At 43.3% G+C, this 20,653-nt stretch overlaps 2 protein-coding genes across 3 annotated transcripts in view; both read left to right on the forward strand.

Annotated features, from left to right (window-relative positions):
* MICU2 (mitochondrial calcium uptake 2) overlaps positions 1 to 5,083 on the forward strand; it is a 158,392-nt gene extending 153,309 nt beyond the window's left edge. The window contains exons 11-12 of the mRNA XM_068933304.1: positions 1,428 to 1,585; positions 1,917 to 5,083. Coding sequence (XP_068789405.1) covers positions 1,428 to 1,585; positions 1,917 to 2,021 — 263 coding nt within the window. The 3' untranslated portion in view covers positions 2,022 to 5,083. The remainder of the gene's footprint in view (positions 1 to 1,427; positions 1,586 to 1,916) is intronic.
* Positions 5,084 to 17,839: 12,756 nt separating this feature from the next.
* ZDHHC20 (zinc finger DHHC-type palmitoyltransferase 20) overlaps positions 17,840 to 20,653 on the forward strand; it is a 50,163-nt gene continuing 47,349 nt past the window's right edge. The window contains exon 1 of one of the 2 annotated variants that reach the window (XM_068930246.1): positions 17,840 to 18,097. In XM_068930246.1, coding sequence (XP_068786347.1) covers positions 17,980 to 18,097 — 118 coding nt within the window. In that variant the 5' untranslated portion in view covers positions 17,840 to 17,979. The remainder of the gene's footprint in view (positions 18,098 to 20,653) is intronic. The other variant, XM_068930247.1, reaches the window with a different exon arrangement.

Below are 20,653 nucleotides of genomic sequence, written 5' to 3' on the forward strand. Positions count from 1 at the left end.
AGGTGACCCTTCTTGGTTTGAAGATTATGAGGCTTCACAATCTTAGAAGATCTTTTTCCTTTTCTTCATGTTCTGTTCAAGAAAAAGTGCAGTGCCATCTTTGGATTTATATTTAGTATGAAGTATAAAAAAGCTTACGTGTTTCTAAAGACAAAGTTAAGACTCTTCCTCTCATATTTCATGTCATTTTTACCTTGTGGTATATCCTTTTACAGAAGGATGTTCCCCTAATTGTATGTAAGCCACACATGAATGAATCAACTACATTTATACATGAATTGTTCAAAGAGGCAATGATGAGAACTAAGCCAAGAGTGCTCTTTCCTCTGAGTGCCCAGAACTAATCATATTTATACCAGTGTTTATAAACAGCATTTGTCTATGAAAATAGAACCACAGTATATTTGTTTGGTTGTTTCTTTATATGTATGCGCTATATATGATTTAGTGGGACAACTGCCTGTAATAATCTGCAATACTACTATATTATGGTAAGCTCCAGTCCCTCCTTGAAATTCATACTTTCACAGTGCCTACAAAAACGCATCAAATTCATGTGCTATGATTGTACTCGCTATAATTATTTCACTGTTACTTTCTTATGTTTTATGGCAACCTTAGTGCCTGTTTCTTCATCTGTATGGAGTCAAAACTCTAAATTCTTTATCCCATAAGCCCAAAAGTGGTGATACTAGGTGTTACTGTAATGCATATGATAGGGGAAAAAGAGGAGGACAAGAAGCTGGAGAGGAAAGTAGATCTCCAGAGAGGTATGACAACTATTTCTGCCTTAAGTCCTCATAAACTCCTCCCCCATAAATCTAAGAAGAGGTAACCTACTTCTTAACACCTCTTTAAATAACACAACCACAAGTACATAAAACCATGTGCTGTAATCAGTGCTCTGAGTATCTGATGGTATGTGTTTCTACAGGATCACTGAGGGGATTGCCAGTTGTGGTGGAGTGTAGCATCGAAAACTGTTCTCTGAGGAGCAGAGTATTCTTACGGAGTTATTTGGCATGAAACTGGTTCAAGATAAAATGGTCAGTTTTTTAAGGAGGCTGTAGAGAGGCAAATGCTTTCTAATCTGTATACACAGATGTAGGTCAGCCAAAAGTAAATATTTTTTTAACATGCAGCTACTTTCAGCAAAAACTAATTATCCCTTTCAGTGTTGCTTGAAAAGGAGTAGTGCAGTTTAAAAGCTTATAATACAGGTAATAAAGACTGTATTGTGAAATATAAAGTAAGCCCAAGTACGTATGGACTGAGGTCTTCCGATACACTTTACTAGTTCACACATTCCAGATTCTCTAGCTAAGATGCCAGGAGACTCTGTAAGTTGTACAGAATCCTGCTATTTATGTGCTTTCCAATTTTGTTAGTTCACAGTCACCTATAGTGTAATATTATGTCTTTACTAGCCGAGTTCAAGAGAGCAGTGAAGGTGGCAACAGGACAGGAGCTCTCAGATAATGTTTTGGATACCATCTTCAAGATCTTCGATCTAGATGGAGATGATTGCCTCAGCCATGGGGAGTTTCTTGGAGTCCTGAAGAACCGAATTCATCGAGGTTTGAGGGTAACATGCTGACATAAACTATCATTTGCAGCTATATATTTATCATTTTGTAAATACCACAGATGATTATTACGGAGAATTTGCAGTTATCTTGTTAACACTTGTAGAAATGCAAGTGAAGATAGTGAATAGAAAGAACCTGTATTGTAAACTGAAGATTCCTTAGTGCTTAGGATTCTGGGAGGAGTGCTGCCATCAAGAACTTGTTACTGTACATATGGGTTGTGAGAGCAGCAGCATTACATTATATATTATATAAATATTTACACCACTGTCTGCGAGTAAGAGTTTTTTTTATGTAAATGTTGAACACACTATGACTTTCTTTCAGGTACCGCAACAGCAAGGCATTCAAGGTTACTGGAAATGTGTGAAGAGAGAAAGCATTAAAGGAGCAAAAGAAGTCTGGAAACAAACTGGGAAAAGTCCTTTTTAAAGTAGTCTTTTGTTCCATTACTCTAAATGTTGTTATGTAGGTGTTCTGTCTGTCTTGTTTACATAATAGCTGAAACATGAATACTCATTTTTACAATAGTTAAACTTTAATGAACCCAATTTCTACTGCAATAATGTTATAGTGCTTTAGTGCAATCAGTTTGGTTTACAGAACTGTGATCGCTTTTGACCTCCATAGAGAAATACTCTTGTTCTAGGGAAGCGTTGTTTACTCCTTTGTGGAATCTGACCCTGCACTGTCGCATATGGGATACGTAGGATTTAATCATGGTCACTGGCTGGTGTGCCACGGCTTCCTGTTGGAAGAGCGGACATTATCTCAGCAAGCCACTACCACAGCGGTTCTCTTCCCCTGGCAAGGACAGGAGTCCAAAAGCCTAAACCACCTGCACAATCCATGCAATGTCCATGAGATATCCTAAATCAAAAAGGAAAACTCACATGTGTCTTCATTTACTGTGAACTGCTTGTGGGCTAGTTCCTGAAGCTTGTGTGGTTGTCTGGTTTTGTCTGCCTTCATGATGGTAAGATTAAACTGGAAATATAAGACTGTTGATAAAGGCTTTAAAAGTTATGCTTTGATCTATGAATATGCACAGAGTTTTTCAGACCTCTTCAACAAACACAGTAAATTAAAAGCAAAAATCCTCATTCTGTCATCAACAGTAGCAGATACAATTTTAGTCACAACTATTTTGCTTTAATTGTATTGCAAAAGGTAAATATTTAACAAATAGTTACTTTATCTTAATAAAGGTGTGACAGGGAATGCTGCAGTATCTCAGGAACTCAGGATAGTAACAGCAGGTGTTGGGGGCAGGGGAGAATAGGTCCAGGGAAAAAAGTAAATAAAAATATGTTTTTTAATCCAAAATACAAATAATTAGACATAAGACCTTAAACACTAAAACAAGCAACCGATCAAAATTAACGTTTAGCAATTATAGATGGATGAACATTCTTCAGCTATATCTTAGCCTGCTTCTATGTGTACACAGATATGTGTGTTACATGCTTTCTTTCATACAACAGTAGACACTTAAAGCCCCAGGACCAGGTCAGTCTTCCTGGAAATATAGGAGACTAGAAGTTCTCAAGGTTCTTTCTCTTTCCCCTTCCCATTTTTCTGATCTGTATAGGGTAGGGTGAAAGTTTAACCTTTCAAAACAAGTTTTTGATACTAGACTCAAAAGATCGCCTGGGGAAACGTCTCAAGAAAAACAACCAAGAAATCTCATCACTCTAAGAAAATGTCCATCCCTTTTAAGCAAGAAACTAAGTAAGTTATTCTCAAAGTTGTTTTGTTGTAATTTGGTTTTTGGGGCGAGCTTTCCATGATATACAGATATCAGAACAGCCCTCAGATGGAAGACAGGAAGGACTGCACTAAGAAACATTAAGATCCTATCTAAGGAGTACTGAGGTTACGAGTAATATGTTTGGTATGTCAGTAGTCCTCAGGCTAGCTTAATGCTGAGGTGAAATCTTCACAAGCTTCAGCGCAGTGTCCTCATCCAAGGAAATGGATTAAGAAGCTAGCAAAGCAGCAGTGTGGCCTGGCTGCTGCTGCTCCCGCCAGGGCCTTCTCTTGTAGCTTTAATTTAAATTGCATTAAAGAGCAAATGCTTGTATTCTTGTGGTCTGTGGACATGCACCCAGAGCCATCCATGCCGATGCGGGTATCATCTGAGCCCTGTCTAGAAAATCTGGTACCAGTGACCACCAAAGATTCCTTTACTTCCCCCAGGAAATATCAGAATGTAGTAAAACACCTTCTATGCCTCAGCCTCTCCCTCTCAAACTGAACTCATGGAGCTGTTGTGTGGGCAAGAAGAAATTAGACAGCTGGTTTTGTTTTGTGGATTTGGAAGATGCCTGTACCTTTTGGTGATGGGAGCTGTAAGTAAGAGATGGCTAACAGGAGCAGAGGTGGGGCAGTGGGCAGGAAAATACTGCAGCAAAATTCACATCACCAAATAATAAAAAAAGGACACAACCAAGCAGGACACTTCTGTATCGCGGAAGTATATACGTTCACCCAATGCGTGCTTTGTTCCATCTGTGGCTTCAATGCGAGGGTGCCTTTTACTTATTGCTGTTAATATTCTGGCAAATCTTTTTTACTGTTGAATGGAGACTATGAGCTAATATTTTATTCTGTGAATTGTTAATGGGTTTATGACATCCTTTCTTGCTTTTGGGTTTCTTTTGTTTATCAACAACTTGCTCCCTACAAGCTGTTTGTTTGGTTTTCTTTTGGAAAAAATCAATTAATCTAGTTCTAGTGTATCTGGAAGTTTAATGTCTCATTGCTCATTGGTATCTGGGTTTGTGCAATCAGCAGTACCTGCTTTTGTCAGCAAGTTACTAAAAATGCGATTTCAAGTTTTATTCCTAAACAAAAGGTTTTGTGTCAAGTTCAGAGGAAAAAGAAAACAGCTATGCTTATTTTAACATGAACTCTGTGTCTGTAGTAAAATAAGAAATTGAATGATTAATTATGAATTAAAATCCAGTTAAGAAACATTTTGAGCAGAAGTTATCCCGTAAGTGCAGCCAGGAAGTAACACCTTTGAAGGTCGGGGAAGACTTGTCCCTCAGCTTTGAAGAATCAAGACTGTTTAATTTTTAGTCAATTTTTGTTTGTCTGCAGTAAAAGGTTTTACAGAACAGTCTTAACATAATTTCTCAGATTTAATATCTTAGACTGAAAGAGCTGTTTACATAAATGTTTAGATTGACTTTGTCTTTTAAGGAATCCGTAATAGTTTAACTTCAGACGTTTTAGTTCCTTTTAGAGCTAAAGTAACTGTGTGGTATTTGCAAGCTGTCTGTAAGCATTACCGAACACAGTTTCTGTAAATGTTTATGCCTGCTGCCATTCTATGAGTTGAGCTTAAGGATTATGGTTTTTTTCATGTTAGGAACCCTTCCTCTGAACAGAAATACATACCAAAACTAAATAAAACTAGATTTTGAAAAAAAATCTCCAACTATGCTTCTGAGTGTTATGCGGAATAAAGATTAATACATTACACATTATGGAAGTCTCAAAAATTGATTTAACATATGCCAAAAGGGTACACAGGGTGAGTACAAGTCATTTACAAGGCATAACTCATTTACAGAATTGTATTTGTATCCCCATAACAACACTGATTATGGTCAGTTTGTTTAGTTTAAGATAATTCTTAAAGTGATAGCTTAAGAACATTAATTCTTAATTCTTAAAACAAGTAGAGGCAAAAATGTGGTGTGATATCACAGAACTAAGAGAAACTCACTGGTTGTTTCTAGAAATTCATTTTAGTGTCTTCATTTACACAAGCCACTTTCTAAAAGCAAAACTCTCTGGAGTCAAACGAAGTTGTTGAGTTTTAGCAAAAATGCTCAACAATGAAGAGTACATATTATGCATATAAAAATTGTACACATTTATCATAATATTATATGGCTGCGTCAAAACCAAATCTCTGAATTACTCCCTGTTCTCCAGTGTATAGTGTACTTTCAGAGCTTAAACAAGTTGCCACTGATTGTGTTTGTAAAGATACCAGCCTTTGATCTAAAATCAGTTATCATCAGGATGTGTTCCCTGCTGGTATGTTTATTGAACCAGTTATTATTAAAAGGGTGAACGATATATTCATTCCTAATTTCAAGCTTTCTGTGGAGAATACGTAAGGTTTTTTTCAATGAATGCCAGTATTTCAGGATTTCAGTAGAGCACCTGGAATTTCAGATACAGAAATAAGACTAGGCCTTGGCTCCAAAGAATTTACAAATTACACTTCTGAGTTACCTGGAAAACAGAGATGACTCAGTAAGATAAGCTAGCAAGGCTCTGGGTTACAGTTTCAAGGCACTTCACATCTCCGGTATGTTAAAAAAGGATCATTGCACAATAAAGGGCTTGAATAAGGTCAAATTCAGATATTCAGAGGAAATACTTTTAAATTCAGACATCTTGACCACATTTTGCCTTTAGCATACAGATGCATCCATAAATGTACATCGAAATTCAAAAATACTGTTTTCTTCTCATATTTCAGTTTTGGGAGAATACAAGCACACCTCATACCCTGAGGTTTAATCTTCCCTATAAAACAATCACAGTTGGGTCAGGAAAGTACTCCAGTGCAGAAGAAATCTCCAGTCCTTCTGAACAGAAAACAAATGATTTTGCGGTCATTATTAGTTGTTCCGACTCGGCCAAGCAACACTCCCATAATACAGCTGGTCACAAAAAAAACATGAAGATGAAAGTTGCAGACGTAGACCCACCACTGGTAGCACCCCACCAACCACATAAACCCCTCCTAGAGAAACGGAAGATGTCACCCAACAAGTGAAAAAGGCCTATTCAGAAAAGAAAACCTGAGAGACTCGAGCATGCTCCAAAATAATCTGCCAACAAGGGCCCCTTTCTTCACTTTCCTGCTGTTTGAATGTTTCCTACTGTCCTTGCTGATTAAACAATTCCTGGTTGGTTCAGTAACATAAAAATTACTGTGGTGTATGCGGAGAAAGACTTCCTGTTACGCTGGCATTGGTTTAGTTAATAGTGTTTTCAGTTCAATACCTAGTGCAGAACTCCCCTTACCGTCCTCAACTATTCTGCTGCTCGTGCAGTCTGACATCCTGAAGCTTGTTAATAGTGTGGCCACCTGTGTGGTTTTAGAAGGATTGCCTCATTTCTTGAAAGGCAAAAATACAGATTTTTTTTTTTTCACTCCCAATGTGAGTTTTTTTTTCCTTCCTACTTCAGCATGTAACTGCCAACAGCCTGCCTTTCAACCCCGATGGAATTTTGTAAATGACATTGAAGGCAGCAGGCTCTGTAAGTACTTACGTGCACCTTGCTAAACACAGGGTCTATGCTGGCTTCCCAGGATGCGCTTAGCCTCATTTCAGACACACAAGTTTGAAAATCTGGGAGGCGGGTTATTCACAAAGAAGCAAGGTCTCCCTAGAGTCCTTCTGCAATCATTGTAGAGAAGTGGGGTTTTTTGGAGGTTTTTTTTTTTTAACGCTAGTGTGATTTAAGAGACTAGTTTAGCTTCTCTGAATCATCCTCTGGAGGACCTGGTCCTTCTCGATTAACTATAAAGGCAGCATGGAAGATTAGCGTCTCTAGACTGTATTTATGCTTTGTGAATGCCTTCTTTGTTCATAATCTTTACCGATCCCTGAGCAAGAATAAATATCTTCAGACATTTTTTATTAAAGTGCTATTTTATGTAAAGGGTGAAAAGTCTTAGAAAGGAGCTGTCTTAAAACTTACAATTGTGGAGCTTAGGAAGTAGATTTTAAAATAAGAATTTTAAAATAAGAATCGACAAACAGATCCCCAGAGAAAGAACACGCTACAGGACTACAGTGCTATAGTAGTGCATGCCACAGGTCGACTGCGGACAAGGGTTTAGGGAAAAATTATCAGTGTTTTAATATTACTGCATGTAACGACTAGTAGCCGTAAATGACCCCAAAATAAACTACTCTGCTTTTAACACTGGTCAAAATAGGGGAGTGGTATATAATTCCTTGTCCCTCACCACATCTGAAGCAGCTGGGTTTGCACTAGATACAGTGTGATGGTTTGAAGCCAAACAGGCACTCAGTGACTTCTAACAGAGCTTGCTTCCATGCTGTTTGGCATCTATTCAAGAAACAGGTTTCCGCTCAAGGGTTCATTGCAAGATACAGCCCAGATGGCTTTGCAAAGTTGAAGATGTTACTTCCTGTCAGCTGTGCCAATGGGCACTTTGAGACTGATAGTCCCTCTCTGCCATCTCACAATCTTGTTAATAACCTCATTTAATTCAGTGCCACTTCAGCTTGTTTCGGTATTAAAACCCTGTGCAGACAATAGCTGGTCAAAATTGTGTAGCCTTTCCTAGTTTTATTCAGCTATCACTAGCTTTCCGTCATAAGGCATCTGTCCGCCCCCAGAACACAAATATTGTCCAAGTATGGGAGCACTTTGGTAAAACCCTGTCAGGGCTTCAGGCTTTACCAGTGCTGGACTCTTTCCAAACCACACTTCACGGCTGTGTTTGTAGCCCAGCACTGAACCACCTTTGAAGCGGTTCACATAAGCGGCATAGGTGACTCCCACTGATAACATCATGGCTGAAACTACAGTTAGCTTAAGCAAGGAAGACTGGGTTAGGGAAGGTCATGTTGGATCATTTTATGTCTTTTCTAGCGTAATGAATTCTTTGCTCCTTAAGCATATTTTTATTAGTGGCTGTGCAAGTTAACCTTTCAGTAGCTGTGCTTCTTCCATGTTAGGAGCTGTGTTTATTGCAAGATAGGTTTTTGTGATTAGTCTCCACTACTGCTTATACAGGGACATACCATATTATTCTGAAAGCTGCTGGGAGCGGGGATGAGAACAGATTCAGTTCACAGTAACAGCCAGCCATACACATTACAAGCTTAGTAAAAGCTGTCTGTAGCTGTTGCTTCACATGTCCAGCTCTCCCCCTTTCAGCTTGCAGGCTCGAGACATAACTGATTTAAGAGACTACAATGCTTACTGATTAAATATACTACTAGGAATCTAATAAACCAATTAAATGATCAATAATCTAAAAGCACACACAACTATAAAACTACTAATTGTCACTCTTGAGTCTTATGGATTATACCCAACTAACACTGAATTACAATTCTATGTATCTCCCTTCCCCTCCCCCCCCCGATACTTAGTCTTAGGGTGCAAGTCTATCCCTCCTTCCCACACCAAGATTTCAGCCCTGCTGGACAGTCCTGTGGGTTGGCCAGTGGAGGTGCTTCCAGAATCCTGAAGGGTTCTGCAGGTGATCTTCACTACCATCCATAGGCATCCACACTCCTATCGCACATATATCAGGATAAAGAATAGAACTACTTTTAACCCTACTAACACAACTCTAGGATGCAGCATTAGGTGTGGCATAGCAGTAGCGTTTGGGGACCCATCCCATGAATATGTTGCACCAGTGGTGTACAGTTAACAGCTCACAGTCAGTTCCCAACTTTAAAAGGTTCTTATTCTTCAAAGTGCTGGCTGGTTGTCAGTTTTCCAGTCTCTCAGCTCCTTTCTGGATGTTATCATGTTGTCAAGCAGTCAATTCCCAGATTGGCAGTATCAGTCCATTGCACTGAAATAGGACTCTCTTCTCAAAAAAAGTAGATTTGTGGGGCAACAGACTATACAACACTGTCTACAGTAACAAATGTGACACCACATCTACATTCTTCCACTGGAGGTACAGAGATTGTGTCATCCTTCCACACTACCACTACTGATGGAGCAACACACATATAACCCACACTGTTATCAAATACCACTGGAGTTCCCATACTGTCTCGTTCCCATCGACACGTGGCAATACCCACTTGTGGTCCACAGAGTTCTATATATGGCACAGAATATACATATTGTGAAGTAGTTCGGTTTCAATAGCAGTTGGTTATACTTAGGGTACGCATAATGCAAACCATTCCCTTTGTAAATTAGGTTCCCACAGTTCCTTTACCCAAGACTTTCAGCAGGCTAATATAAGGCTTTATATCCTACTGTTCATGCCCCTCCTTTAATATATCCCCAAACCATCATCTCATCATTGAAGATCTAGCCCACTCCCAATATGGAAAGTGGTACTGCCCACGGGTACTGCCCATATCCCTCTAACATGACTGTAGTTGCAAAGGTACCATTTGGATTCCATGCAACTTCTGCACCTGCCCCATATTGTGTTCCAATACAAAAATCTAATTTGTTGGTTCCATTTTTGCTCATTCCATGCACTTCTAAAGGTAAAAACAGTTCCTTATGAAAGGAATATTAATAAGTACTTATTACTAGGATACCAAGCATTTAAATTGGTTCCAGTTGTCTTGAGGCTTAGGGATGAACGTCCCTTGAGATCTTTTTCCGGAGGAAATAAAATCATCCACAGCAGCTCTGATGTTCCATGTCCACACCACCTTTTTTGCACCTTGAAACAAACAGATTAAACCAAAAAGGAGTTGGAATATTTAAACAATTATCCCCAATGTGCTAACCAGCACACTATCCCAAAATGATGACAAAAGTACCATCAAGAAGACATCTCCTTCAGGGTTTTCTGTAGGCCACCGGTCACCAATCCCATGACCGCATTCAATCCTAGAAATTAAACTGTCTGTTAATCTCGTGATTTAAATCTCCCTCTTCAGATGTTCCCACCTCCTGCTTCTTCCCACACTTCAATGTAACCTTTTCCTGGGGCAAACGCCCCATATCTCATTATTCATTCTGCTTCTGGTCCCGTTTGACACGAACTATCTGCAAATATAGCTAGGAGCAGATGCCGATACGTCTCTGCTTCTCAAATTCTGTCTTCCATGGTCCCTTCCCCATCTGCATCCTGTTCCTTTAAGAGTAAGAACTTTGGGAGTTTTTATCCCTATCCCTATGTTCCCATTTCTGCTAAGATAAGCTGTCTATGTAGTGGCTTTGTAACTTCCTTCAGAAATTGGGACCTGTCCCCTCATCAGCATCTGGAGGTTCACCATCTGAATCTCAGCTAGCTGCAGTATTTTCTTCCTGTTGAAAAGCCCAAATTCCTGCTAATGCTCCTTGCTCTACTCTAGGATATCTTCCCTTAGCCTCACGAAACTTTGTGGAAAAGTACCCAACAGCTCAGTGGCTCTCATCAGCCTCTTGGTACACAGCTGTTGTGATTGCATCCCCTACTTCCATGACAAAAGGTAAGCCAGGCATTTGAAATACCAGTCCACCTGAGTGTACTAAAGTAACCTACATACTATTCCAAGCACCCTCTCCTCCCCCTCATTTCCATTTCCACCACACCCCTTTCCTCAACAAATAATATAATTGTCCTGCAAAAAACCTATGAAATCTGGAAAAAATTTTCTGGCCCACACAAACATTCCCAATGCAGCTTGTAGCTCTTCCAGGTTTCTGGGTGTAGGCACTTGCTTTAGTGCTTCTTTTCTTTGAGTTAGTATTCCAGACCCTTCACTCGTGACTCGAGCACCCAGAAAGACTACTTCAGAGCAGCACCACTGGAATTACTGCTTCTTCGTGTTGAATCCAAGCTGCTCTATCTTTGATAGCACTTCTCTAGAGTGACTAGTTCCCATAACCAAGATGTCATCCACATAAATGGATACTCCTCCCACTTCTTCCAGCATCTTTCTCACACATCAATCAGCTATTGCTAGAGAGCTATGAAATCCTCCAGGCAGTATAAAAAACTTTTTTGACTCAAGAGGACACCAGAACAAAGAAGCAGTTCTCCAGGTCTGTCACAGTGAAACACCTGTACCCCCAACTCCCTATTGTCTTCATGACCCTTTGGATATCCACTACTAGAGGGGGCTCTCACTATGTGCCCATGTGCACCTTCCTCAGGTTGATGCCCATCCTCCCTTGGCCATTTCCCTTATAAACGGGCCAGATCAAGCTGTTGCACAAGCTCTCTTCCTCTTGCATGATCCCTTTCTTTAACAGCCTTTCCATTACCACCCCCTCCATAGCCATCTCAGCTTCCATACTGCACCAGTAACTGGGGCTGTAAGACAGGATCCCCTGTCTCAATCATCTCATATTCTTTGCTTACCAGCCCCACTTCCATTTTACTTTTAGCCCAGACTGAGTCAGGAACCCCTAAGATCTCTTAATTCTTTGTGGAGACAAAATGACGTAATTTCCTCCTGACGAATCCAAATTAAAGTGTGACAGAATTTTTGTCCCTAGAATGTTTAATCGTCCCTCCAATTTATTTTCTCCTATACACAGTTGGGCTTCTCCTTCTTTCTCCTCATCACCCCCAAACTACTGCTGATATCCAGAGTGATTTCCCTGGCAGTGGAGGACTCCAATAAAATAAGAAAGTTGCTTCTGATCGCATACATACTGAGAAAGTATTTCTGGTTTCCCACCCCCCTCTTTCAATACACACTGTACCTCCACAAAACCTCCTTCTGCTGGGTCCCACAACACTAGTGGAGGTGGATCTCACAGACACCACAGGTTGGGAACTCTACTCCTTAAGGTCCTTTAAGGATTACTATAATTGTTCCGCTGGATCTGGAGGAGCTCTTGGCTTCTTCACCACTCCAACTTTCCCCAGACATCCTTCCGCCCCAGCCCCTGCTCCTGTAAGATTTCCTTCATTCGAACAAGTAAGACTGCCATGGATTGATTGTACAGCTCTTGCTTGATACGCCCGACTGATCAAGAATTTCCAAATCACCACTGCAGGAACGTATTTCCCAGTCTTCATGTTTGCAACCTCCTTCTTTACCTCTCCAATCCTTTAAGTGTTCCCACGTTCTCTAGCGCTCCCATATACTGACAGTCAATCTCACGCTGATCCCCATCCTTCCATAGTCCTGAGGTACAATACTAACATCTCTACATCTCCACAATCTGCACTTACTCCGTATGTGCCAAACTCAGGGAGGTCACTGGTTCCTTTCTCTGCTTTAATACCCACATACCTTCCCATACATATAGGCTGCTGCGTCCTAGATGTTTCCATTCCATTAGCTTTAAGAGGCTCATAGTCTTCCAAATTTCTGATGTCTTAAGTTTTCTTCTGTCTCTTCAGCAGGTCAGGCTTCAATAACTGCTCCTGCCTTCCTTCTGCCAAGGCCATCCTATCCCCATTGCCACCCATTTAGCCTCTTCATACATAAAAGGTCCTACAGTCCAGATTATATTCACCTCATGCCAGCCATGCCCCCCTTCTGTTTTTCCCAAGCCTTCTCTTTTCTAGCCACCCCTCTCCCCATGCTGTAACTTCCTGGGCTGCTAAAGCCCTATCCCTCTCCCCTGTTGATCTTATCTTTCCAGTAACTACCACAGCAACCCCTAGCACCAGAGAGTCTTCCTCATCCTACAAGCCCCAGATATCAATGCCCCACATCTCAGGATCCCAATCACAAAGCTGCTGTCTTTTTCTGATTTTAACCCTTTCCCAGAGACAGTACTCCATCCAACCATTGTACTTTCTTTTTAATCAAGCATTCTTAGTTTTCTCTGCCCTTCGTTCTTTCAATTCACGTAATTGTTTAGCTTGTTCATTTAGCAAAGAGTTATTGCACCACAGTGCTAGCATCTTACTTCCCTCCCCTTTTCAACTGAGATATCTTAATATCAGCTAACTCCAAGCCTCCAAACTGGGAGATCCTAAATAAGACCCCATATATTTTTTCTAAGAAGAAAAAAAAAAAAAAGCCACGTCCTTGCTTGTATTTTCTCACCATGCCTCCTGTCAGAGCACTAACACTATTTATGCCACATACTGTGGCATATTCATTAGCATCTTGCGTATTCCTGGTAAAGTGATGTATTAGGCCAACCTCAAAACCTCTTTTATGATAAACTCTCTGAAAAACTCTTTTTTTTTTTCATGCAACTCACTACTGTTTCCACAATCTGAGTGGAGAATGATGGGCAGATGTCCTAGTTCCAAGAGCACATATTCCGAAAGAAGGAGCAGAGAAAATATAAAAGTTACGTGTTTTCTATTATAGAGCTGGGAAGATGGGGTCTTAGAAGCAGCTCTAATTCCCCATGAGCACCTGACAGGACAACTCCTTCCAATTGTCCCGTAAGCTAGGAAGACCCCCCCCTATGGCTCTATCTGATCATCAGCAGTGAGGGAAACTCTCTCCTCTCATCCCTGAGTGGTGATGTAGGAAAATATGTGACAAATAGGTCTTCATTTAATTTGGCAAGGGTGAGATGGCTTGACACACAGTACTGTTGAGACCAGTGCTGGAGTATTGAAAGCACTGTGCCCTATGGTCTGTTTTCCCGCTTGTTTTTCATGATGGGACCCTGGACCCTGAAGCCAGATGTGTATTGCACATAACATATACTAACTGCAAACAAACAAAATCGATATACTCCCATCGCAGGAGACAAAATGCACCATTTGACTAAATCTATCAGAATTTTGTTTGAATAAACATTTGCTCAAAAAATGAATGACTCATACAAATATTACAAAATATACAGTTTTCCCTTTTCCTCTCTCTCTGACTGGTAAAGATGACAAAAACAGAAGAGAAATTGAATGATGGGAGAAAACATACATTCAGGAAAAGTCTTCCATAAATTCTTCAGTTCTCTCATTTTGAGATTTGTTCTTGGGAGGCAGAATGACAGAAGGGAGATGGGGTTGGGAGAGAGGGCTGGGACCACAGTGGGAGGTGGATTATGTGGTAAGAGAATGCAAAATACTCTTAGGGAGAGGGGATGGCACTCTGGTTTGGAAAGGTAGGATTGAAGTTAAGAAGCTGATGGAAGTGAGGAAATATGGGAGATGAGGGTTCGGTCTTCAGAGTTGGGTTCCTTAAATATTCCCTCTTTGTCTACAGTTTGCCACTGTAAACTGGCTGCCATACTCACGCAAAGAAGACATACTGCATTTTGTGATGCAGTGATGCATTTTGCTAATTATTTTAAGGAGGGAACGGCATTCCTGATTGGAGACATTGCGTCTATGCCCGTGGCCAATGTACTACATCAGAAAATCAACAATTGCTGTTAAAAAGCTGGTGGTGATATTTTCAGTTGAAAGTAAGGAACAGCTTTTTAATTCATCAAAAATAAAGCTCATTTTACTGACTGAAGTGCCTATATTTTATCTTGAGAGTTCTGGAAAATGTAAGGTGAAAGGCACAGCAAAAACAGTTTTAGGTGGCAGCAAGAGGACTGATACGATATTGCTCTATATATCACATCTAGAAATATATGAATATTAAGTATATCTTATATCTTTGTGACTGAACCTGAAATATTTGTGCAATATTTGGGCTCTTTATCAGGATTGCATCGAAAAAAGAGAATAATGATTTGGCAGTCAAAGAACTGACTTGTTGTAAGAGATTAAAAGAATTAAATTTATGCACAGAAGTTGTCTGGAAAATAACAAAGATAACATTAGTTTACAAATGTAGAAGTGCCTGGCATACAAATGAATTACTGTGGGACAGCATGCAAGGGTACGACATCAGGTGCTACATGCAGCGTGATGAAAGCGAAACGTGTTATACAGTAAAATTCCTCATGGGGTAGATGTATTAAACTGCTGAATAACCTGTGCAGGAACTGGCGGGAATCCCCATCACCTGGAATAGCTCAGCCATGACGGACAAAATGGCAGAGAGGTCCCGTGCTCCCGCACAGGCTGAGAAAAGGAACGGTTAATCTTATTGCTCTCCCCCTTGGCCACGTCCTCTGATTTCCATCTAACAGGCAGTGAGACATTTTAGGGGGAGAAGTAACACTCGCCTGGGACGCAACGCTCGCAGAGGTGAGGCGAGGTGAGGCGAAGCGAGGCAAGGCAAAGCGAGACGAGGCGAGGCGAGACGAGACGAGGCGAGACAGGACGAGACGGCGGCGGCGGCGGGACAGCGCGGGGCGGCCGCCACAAGATGGCTCCCGCGCCCTTCTAGAGCCTTCTCGGCGCCCGCGCCCCGGCGCCAACGGCCAGCGCGGGAGCCGGCTGTGAGGAAACGTATGAAACCCCTGAAAAGCCGGCCGCCTCTCATACCTGCTTGATTTACTAGGAGATATCCGTTTAGCAGTCTGAGCGCTGCGGTAGGCAGATGTGACTGCAGACGGACAAACTGACACCTGAGGTCCATTTTGCCTCGGGTTTCACCAGAGCCAAGATCTGGCCTCCAGGTGCGTCCCGAAAGGTGGTGCGTTTGCAAGCTCTCGGCCCTTGGCACCTGGACGCACTAAGGTTCGCGCTTGGACGGTTTTGCTTTTACATTATTTCCATATTATCCCGTATCTCCGCTCTCCATAAAGGTTATTTATAAATAAAAAGTTGTAATTGGATATAGGATCATATGAATGCAGATTTAAAATATAACGTTTTCACAGCACCGTGTGACTGATAGGAAAGTGAGATTAGCAATGTGACTGTGCAAGAAGGGCAAACGTTTCTCTTAAATGCCGAGCACCTGGCCTTAAATCATATCTAGCAGTTGTATAAACTGAGACAGCATGGCAGCGCTCCAAACAAAAAGCACCCTTTACTTTGAAAATGCATGGGGGACTTAGTCATGCCGTGGGCTAAGTGCTCCCAGCCTCAGGCCTCTACCAACAGCAAGGCTAAACAATTCAAACAGGAAACATTTCAACGCTGAAGAAAATCAACACTAACGAAAATCATTTCCCAGAAAGCAGCGAGACTGTAGAAATGCATTTCTGGAAGGGGAGAGCCATGATACTTCCCACAGCTTTCAAGCAGTATCTGAAATTCCTAACAGAAGGCAGTAAGTTACTTATAAATATTGTACTTTGCTGTATTCAATAAGTTAACTGAGCGCTATAAGGATATTGATTCTGTCTACGACGAGCATATTACAGCTCGGCACAGCCTTGGGTATCCCCACCTGGGCCCTGTCTTTCAGTGCGTTTGTGCACTGTTCAGCACAGAAGCGATCTGCTGGTATGGTCAGTATGCAGTTAACCTTAAACAATACATAAGAGCAATGCTGAGATTTAGGATCCTTTTTTTTTTGTTAGAGGAGAATACTGTCTAGAAACGGTGTAGCTAATGAATGATACGGTTTAATCCCAACCCTCCTAATGATTTTTTTTTTTTACCATCTCAGATAAATTCCTAGTCCTCTGTATTTGTCTAGAGGTAAAAATAACATCCTTTTAAGTGACTGTGAAAATTAAATCATTTTCTAGGTGTGTTCTGAAGTGCAGAAGGAATATGATGTGAAGGAGCTGTATTTTCCAATAACTTGAAGAATAACTTTATACTTCATTTGACCTGAAGTTTCCACGTATGTTCTCAAGTACACTGCAGCCACGAAACCGATCAAGTAAGTATCAGCCTTCACAGTTACAGTTAAGACCAACAAAATTAAGGCTTCCTTTTTGCAAACCTAGCATTTAATTAACCTGCTCTTTAAGCTGTTGTCAGATCTAGAACTTCTTGCAGCGGTTTCTCGGAGGTACAAAACATCTGTGTGAAGGATGCCGGGACCTCCCACGTTCGATGTCTCTCCGTGGCAGACTCCCGAGCGCTCGGCAGGCCAGCGTACCCCCCCTTTCTGCCTCCCAGCACCCCAAACTCCGTGTGTGTGCTCTGTCCTTGTCTATCTTTATTTAAGCACACAGGATAACTCCATTGCAGTGATTCCTCTCCTGGTGCTGACTTAAGAGTTTTACCCCAGTGTGAATGCCTGCCTTACTTATTTCCCCCCTGCAAAGTTTTGAACTGTGTTGAAAATACTTATTAAGGGAGAAATGCTCTGCATGCCGAAGTGTTTGAATCTGTACTGAGCAGCATAACAAAACAGGGAAAAAAAGATCGGGTAGGGAGTAGGCTGTAGCGGAGCTGCCCCTGGCCGCCCTGCAGCACAGCCCGCCCGCGATGGCAGGCGGCTCTTCGGGCACCAGGGGGCACCGGCCCCACAGCCGCGAGGGGAAAGCGTGAGGTTTTTCCCAGTGATCCGTAACTCGTCCTGTGAAACGCGGGTGAGAGAAGCCCCTACCGAAGCTCGGCCGGGCGGGGTGCGGGGGGACCGGCGGCGGCGGGAAGGGGCCGGGGGCGCTAACGGCGGAGGCGAGCAGCGGGCGTCGCCCCGGGGCTGCGTGTGAGGGGCGGCCGGCAGGCGACGGGCAAGGGGGTGCTGAAGGAGTTTGGGGGCCGGCGGGCAGGGGGCGGTGGCTGGCGCTGGGGCCGCCCAGCTCCCGCCCACTGCGGCCGCAGCGGCCGCTCGCCCGCCGGGGCGGGCCGCCCCGGGCCTGCCGGCGCCACCCGCTCGGGGGCGGGCACGGCGGCGGGCACGGCCGGCCCCGCCGCGGCAGCAGGAGCTGCAGCCGCCGCCGCCGCCGCCGCCTGTGCAGCGCCGGCGCCGATGCCTCCTGCAGCGGCTGCAGGGGCTCGGCAGGGAAGATGGCGCCGTCCCACGTCCTCAAGTGCTGCCAGAAGGTGCTGGCCTGGGTGCCCGTGGCCTTCATCGCCCTGGTCGTGGCCTGGTCCTACTACGCCTATGTGGTGGAGCTGTGTGTGTGTGAGTTGCCTGGGGAGGGTGGAGGTGCCCTTCTCTCCCTCCGCTCCCCGCAGCCCTGTCGGGGAAGGCTGCGAGCTGCGCGGGCAGCGCACCCCGCCACCCGCCTCTTCCAAGCCGGCGTGCCCGGCCGCCCCCTGCGCTGGCACCGCCGCCGCTGGCTGGCTGCGGCGGGCGAGGAGGGGGGCCCGCGCTGCGCCGCGGGGCTCTCTCGGGGGCCGGCGGGACCTGTTGCCTCCCTGACGCGCCCCCCCGGGGCTCAGCCCGCCGGACGTGTCCCGGCGGCGCCCGGCGTCCGCGCCCCTCGCGGGGCCGGGGCGCGGCGGGAGCGCGGGCCCCCTGCTCGCGGCGGCGCTGGCTCGGAGGCAGCGGCCGCGGAACTCGGCGGCGTTTAAGCCCGGGAGCGGCCGGGGACAGCTCCGGGGGGGGGGGGGGGTGCCCGGTCCCCTCCTCCTGCCTCCGCCGCGGTGAGGCGCCTCATGGCGGCGGCGGCGGCGCCCCGGGGGGGCGGCGGGAAGCGGGGCCAGGCCCGCACGGGCGACGGCCGCGGCGTTTCGGGACGCGACGTCAGGGAAGTGCGGGAGCTGGTGGCGGCCGTGGGCCGGTCCTGGACTCCCTGGGTGCTGAGGCGGGCGCCCTCGCAGCCCAGCTTCCCTTTTGATAAGTTTCGCCCTCTCTCTCTCTCTCTCTCTCTCTCTTTTTTATTTTCCTTTAAGCTGAGCCAGAACTTCCTGATTGAGCAAATAACCCCTTGCACGTGTTGTAGGTACATTTTTCCTCCCTTCTAATTAAGAATCCTAGACCCCGGTGTCATTGAAGTGTAATTAGGCTGAAGACATCCTACATAAGTAGGCAGAGGAAAGGATTTAGGGCTTAAAGGTTTGTCGGACTGCGTCAAGGCTTTTGGTGCCACAGTTCAGTGTTACGTAAATCTCTTCAGTAGACGGTGTCAGTCAGGATGATATTTACCTTTTCTGTCTTCGGGAGGAACTTAAACCCTAGTTCAATAGGACGTTGGCTTGCCCCAAGAAAGATAAATGAAGCAACACCCTGATGCACAACGTTCATCAAACTTGCTGAATTTTAAAGCGTTGTAGAAAATCTAAGAAACATGTTATTTAGGGGTTTGCATTTTTTAGTGAAGAAGCTGAGATGAACGAAAATAAAACTCAAAAATACGAGAAAAGATTTTAAGCTCTGTGTATAATTATGTTGGTGGGCCCTTTAACAGTGTACTTACTGCTGTTCGTGTAAAATGTTTGAAATGTTTTAATATTCATAACTAGAAATATAAGGCTTATGTGTACCTTATATTTGGACAAACTTGTAAAGATGTATGTCCATTAGAAATAATCAGGGGGAGGGGTTCCTACAGGACTTTGGCAGTTTTTCGATAACTTTTCTGAATGCCAATCATATTTCCCAATCTTTGTTGGAGACTGGGAAATTTAAAACGTTGAGACATTTGTGGCCTGGAAAAAAGCCTCAACACAAACCATGCGCAGAGAGTTATTTGGACTTATAATAATACAAAAATTTAAAATAAAGTTTCATGATATGCTACATGAAATGTTGACATGAAAGAGTTGCAAATATGTCAGTGTATCCAAACTTGCCAAGTTGTGAGCTGTGACTTAGTAGTCTGCCTGAGTAAATAATACTGTTATTTTTGGAAAATCCTACTTAAAACTATAAACACTTTAAACACTGTCTAAAATTTGCTTCAATACTGAAGGTCTGGGGGCATGAATAGTTGTTACAGTAGTCCTGAGACGGGCTCTGTGAAGTTACAGACTCGTGTGTTACAGACATGACATAGAGGTTTTTTCTATGTGCTAAGAGTCTGATGACTAAAGGCAAGTAAGGGGTATGTGTTTCTTCTCATAAATAAAGAACAGAAACTTAGAGATGAAGTGGCTCGCTCAGGGCCACACAGGTGACTCTTGGCTGAATCAGGAACAGAACCCCGACCTCCTGAGTTCCAGTTCTGTGTCTTGACCGCAGAGTGGGTCCGTTCCCGATGCTGGTGAATAATGCTGCCCAAAAAATCTTTGCCCGTGATCTTATGAAAGACCTTTGCAGGCACTGAGAGTCTGCAAAGTCTGTCCAAATTCAGTAGGGTTTCATTTGTGTGAAAATTATTGAATGGGTTGATGTCTATTTATGCAAGAAGCTCACATCTATAAATCTCATTTTTGAACATCTGACACTTTTGGTCACAAGTCAACACTGTTTTATCCTTAATGTCTGCTGATAGAGAAATAATGATCCTTAGTAAGAAAACTACTTCATGTTTGTGTTGCTCTCAGCAAATCCCAGATTCGTTACCTGTCAGAATCATGCTTGGTGACGAAGGTGGTTGCTTTCCTGTGACTAATAGTTAGCTCTTTGACTTTTTAAGCTTCTACTGTATTTTGTTCACTGCTCTTGATAAAAGGTTGAGTCATCAACAAGGCAGAGAAAAGGCAGTATTTTATTTCTTGTTTTTTTTCTTTTTGTGCTCTTCTCACTGCAGTTGAGTTCAAACCAGCATAGAGAGGGTTTATAGCAAAATACAGG

This window comes from Struthio camelus, chromosome 1 (assembly GCF_040807025.1).
Source record: "Struthio camelus isolate bStrCam1 chromosome 1, bStrCam1.hap1, whole genome shotgun sequence".
NCBI lineage: Eukaryota > Metazoa > Chordata > Aves > Struthioniformes > Struthionidae > Struthio > Struthio camelus.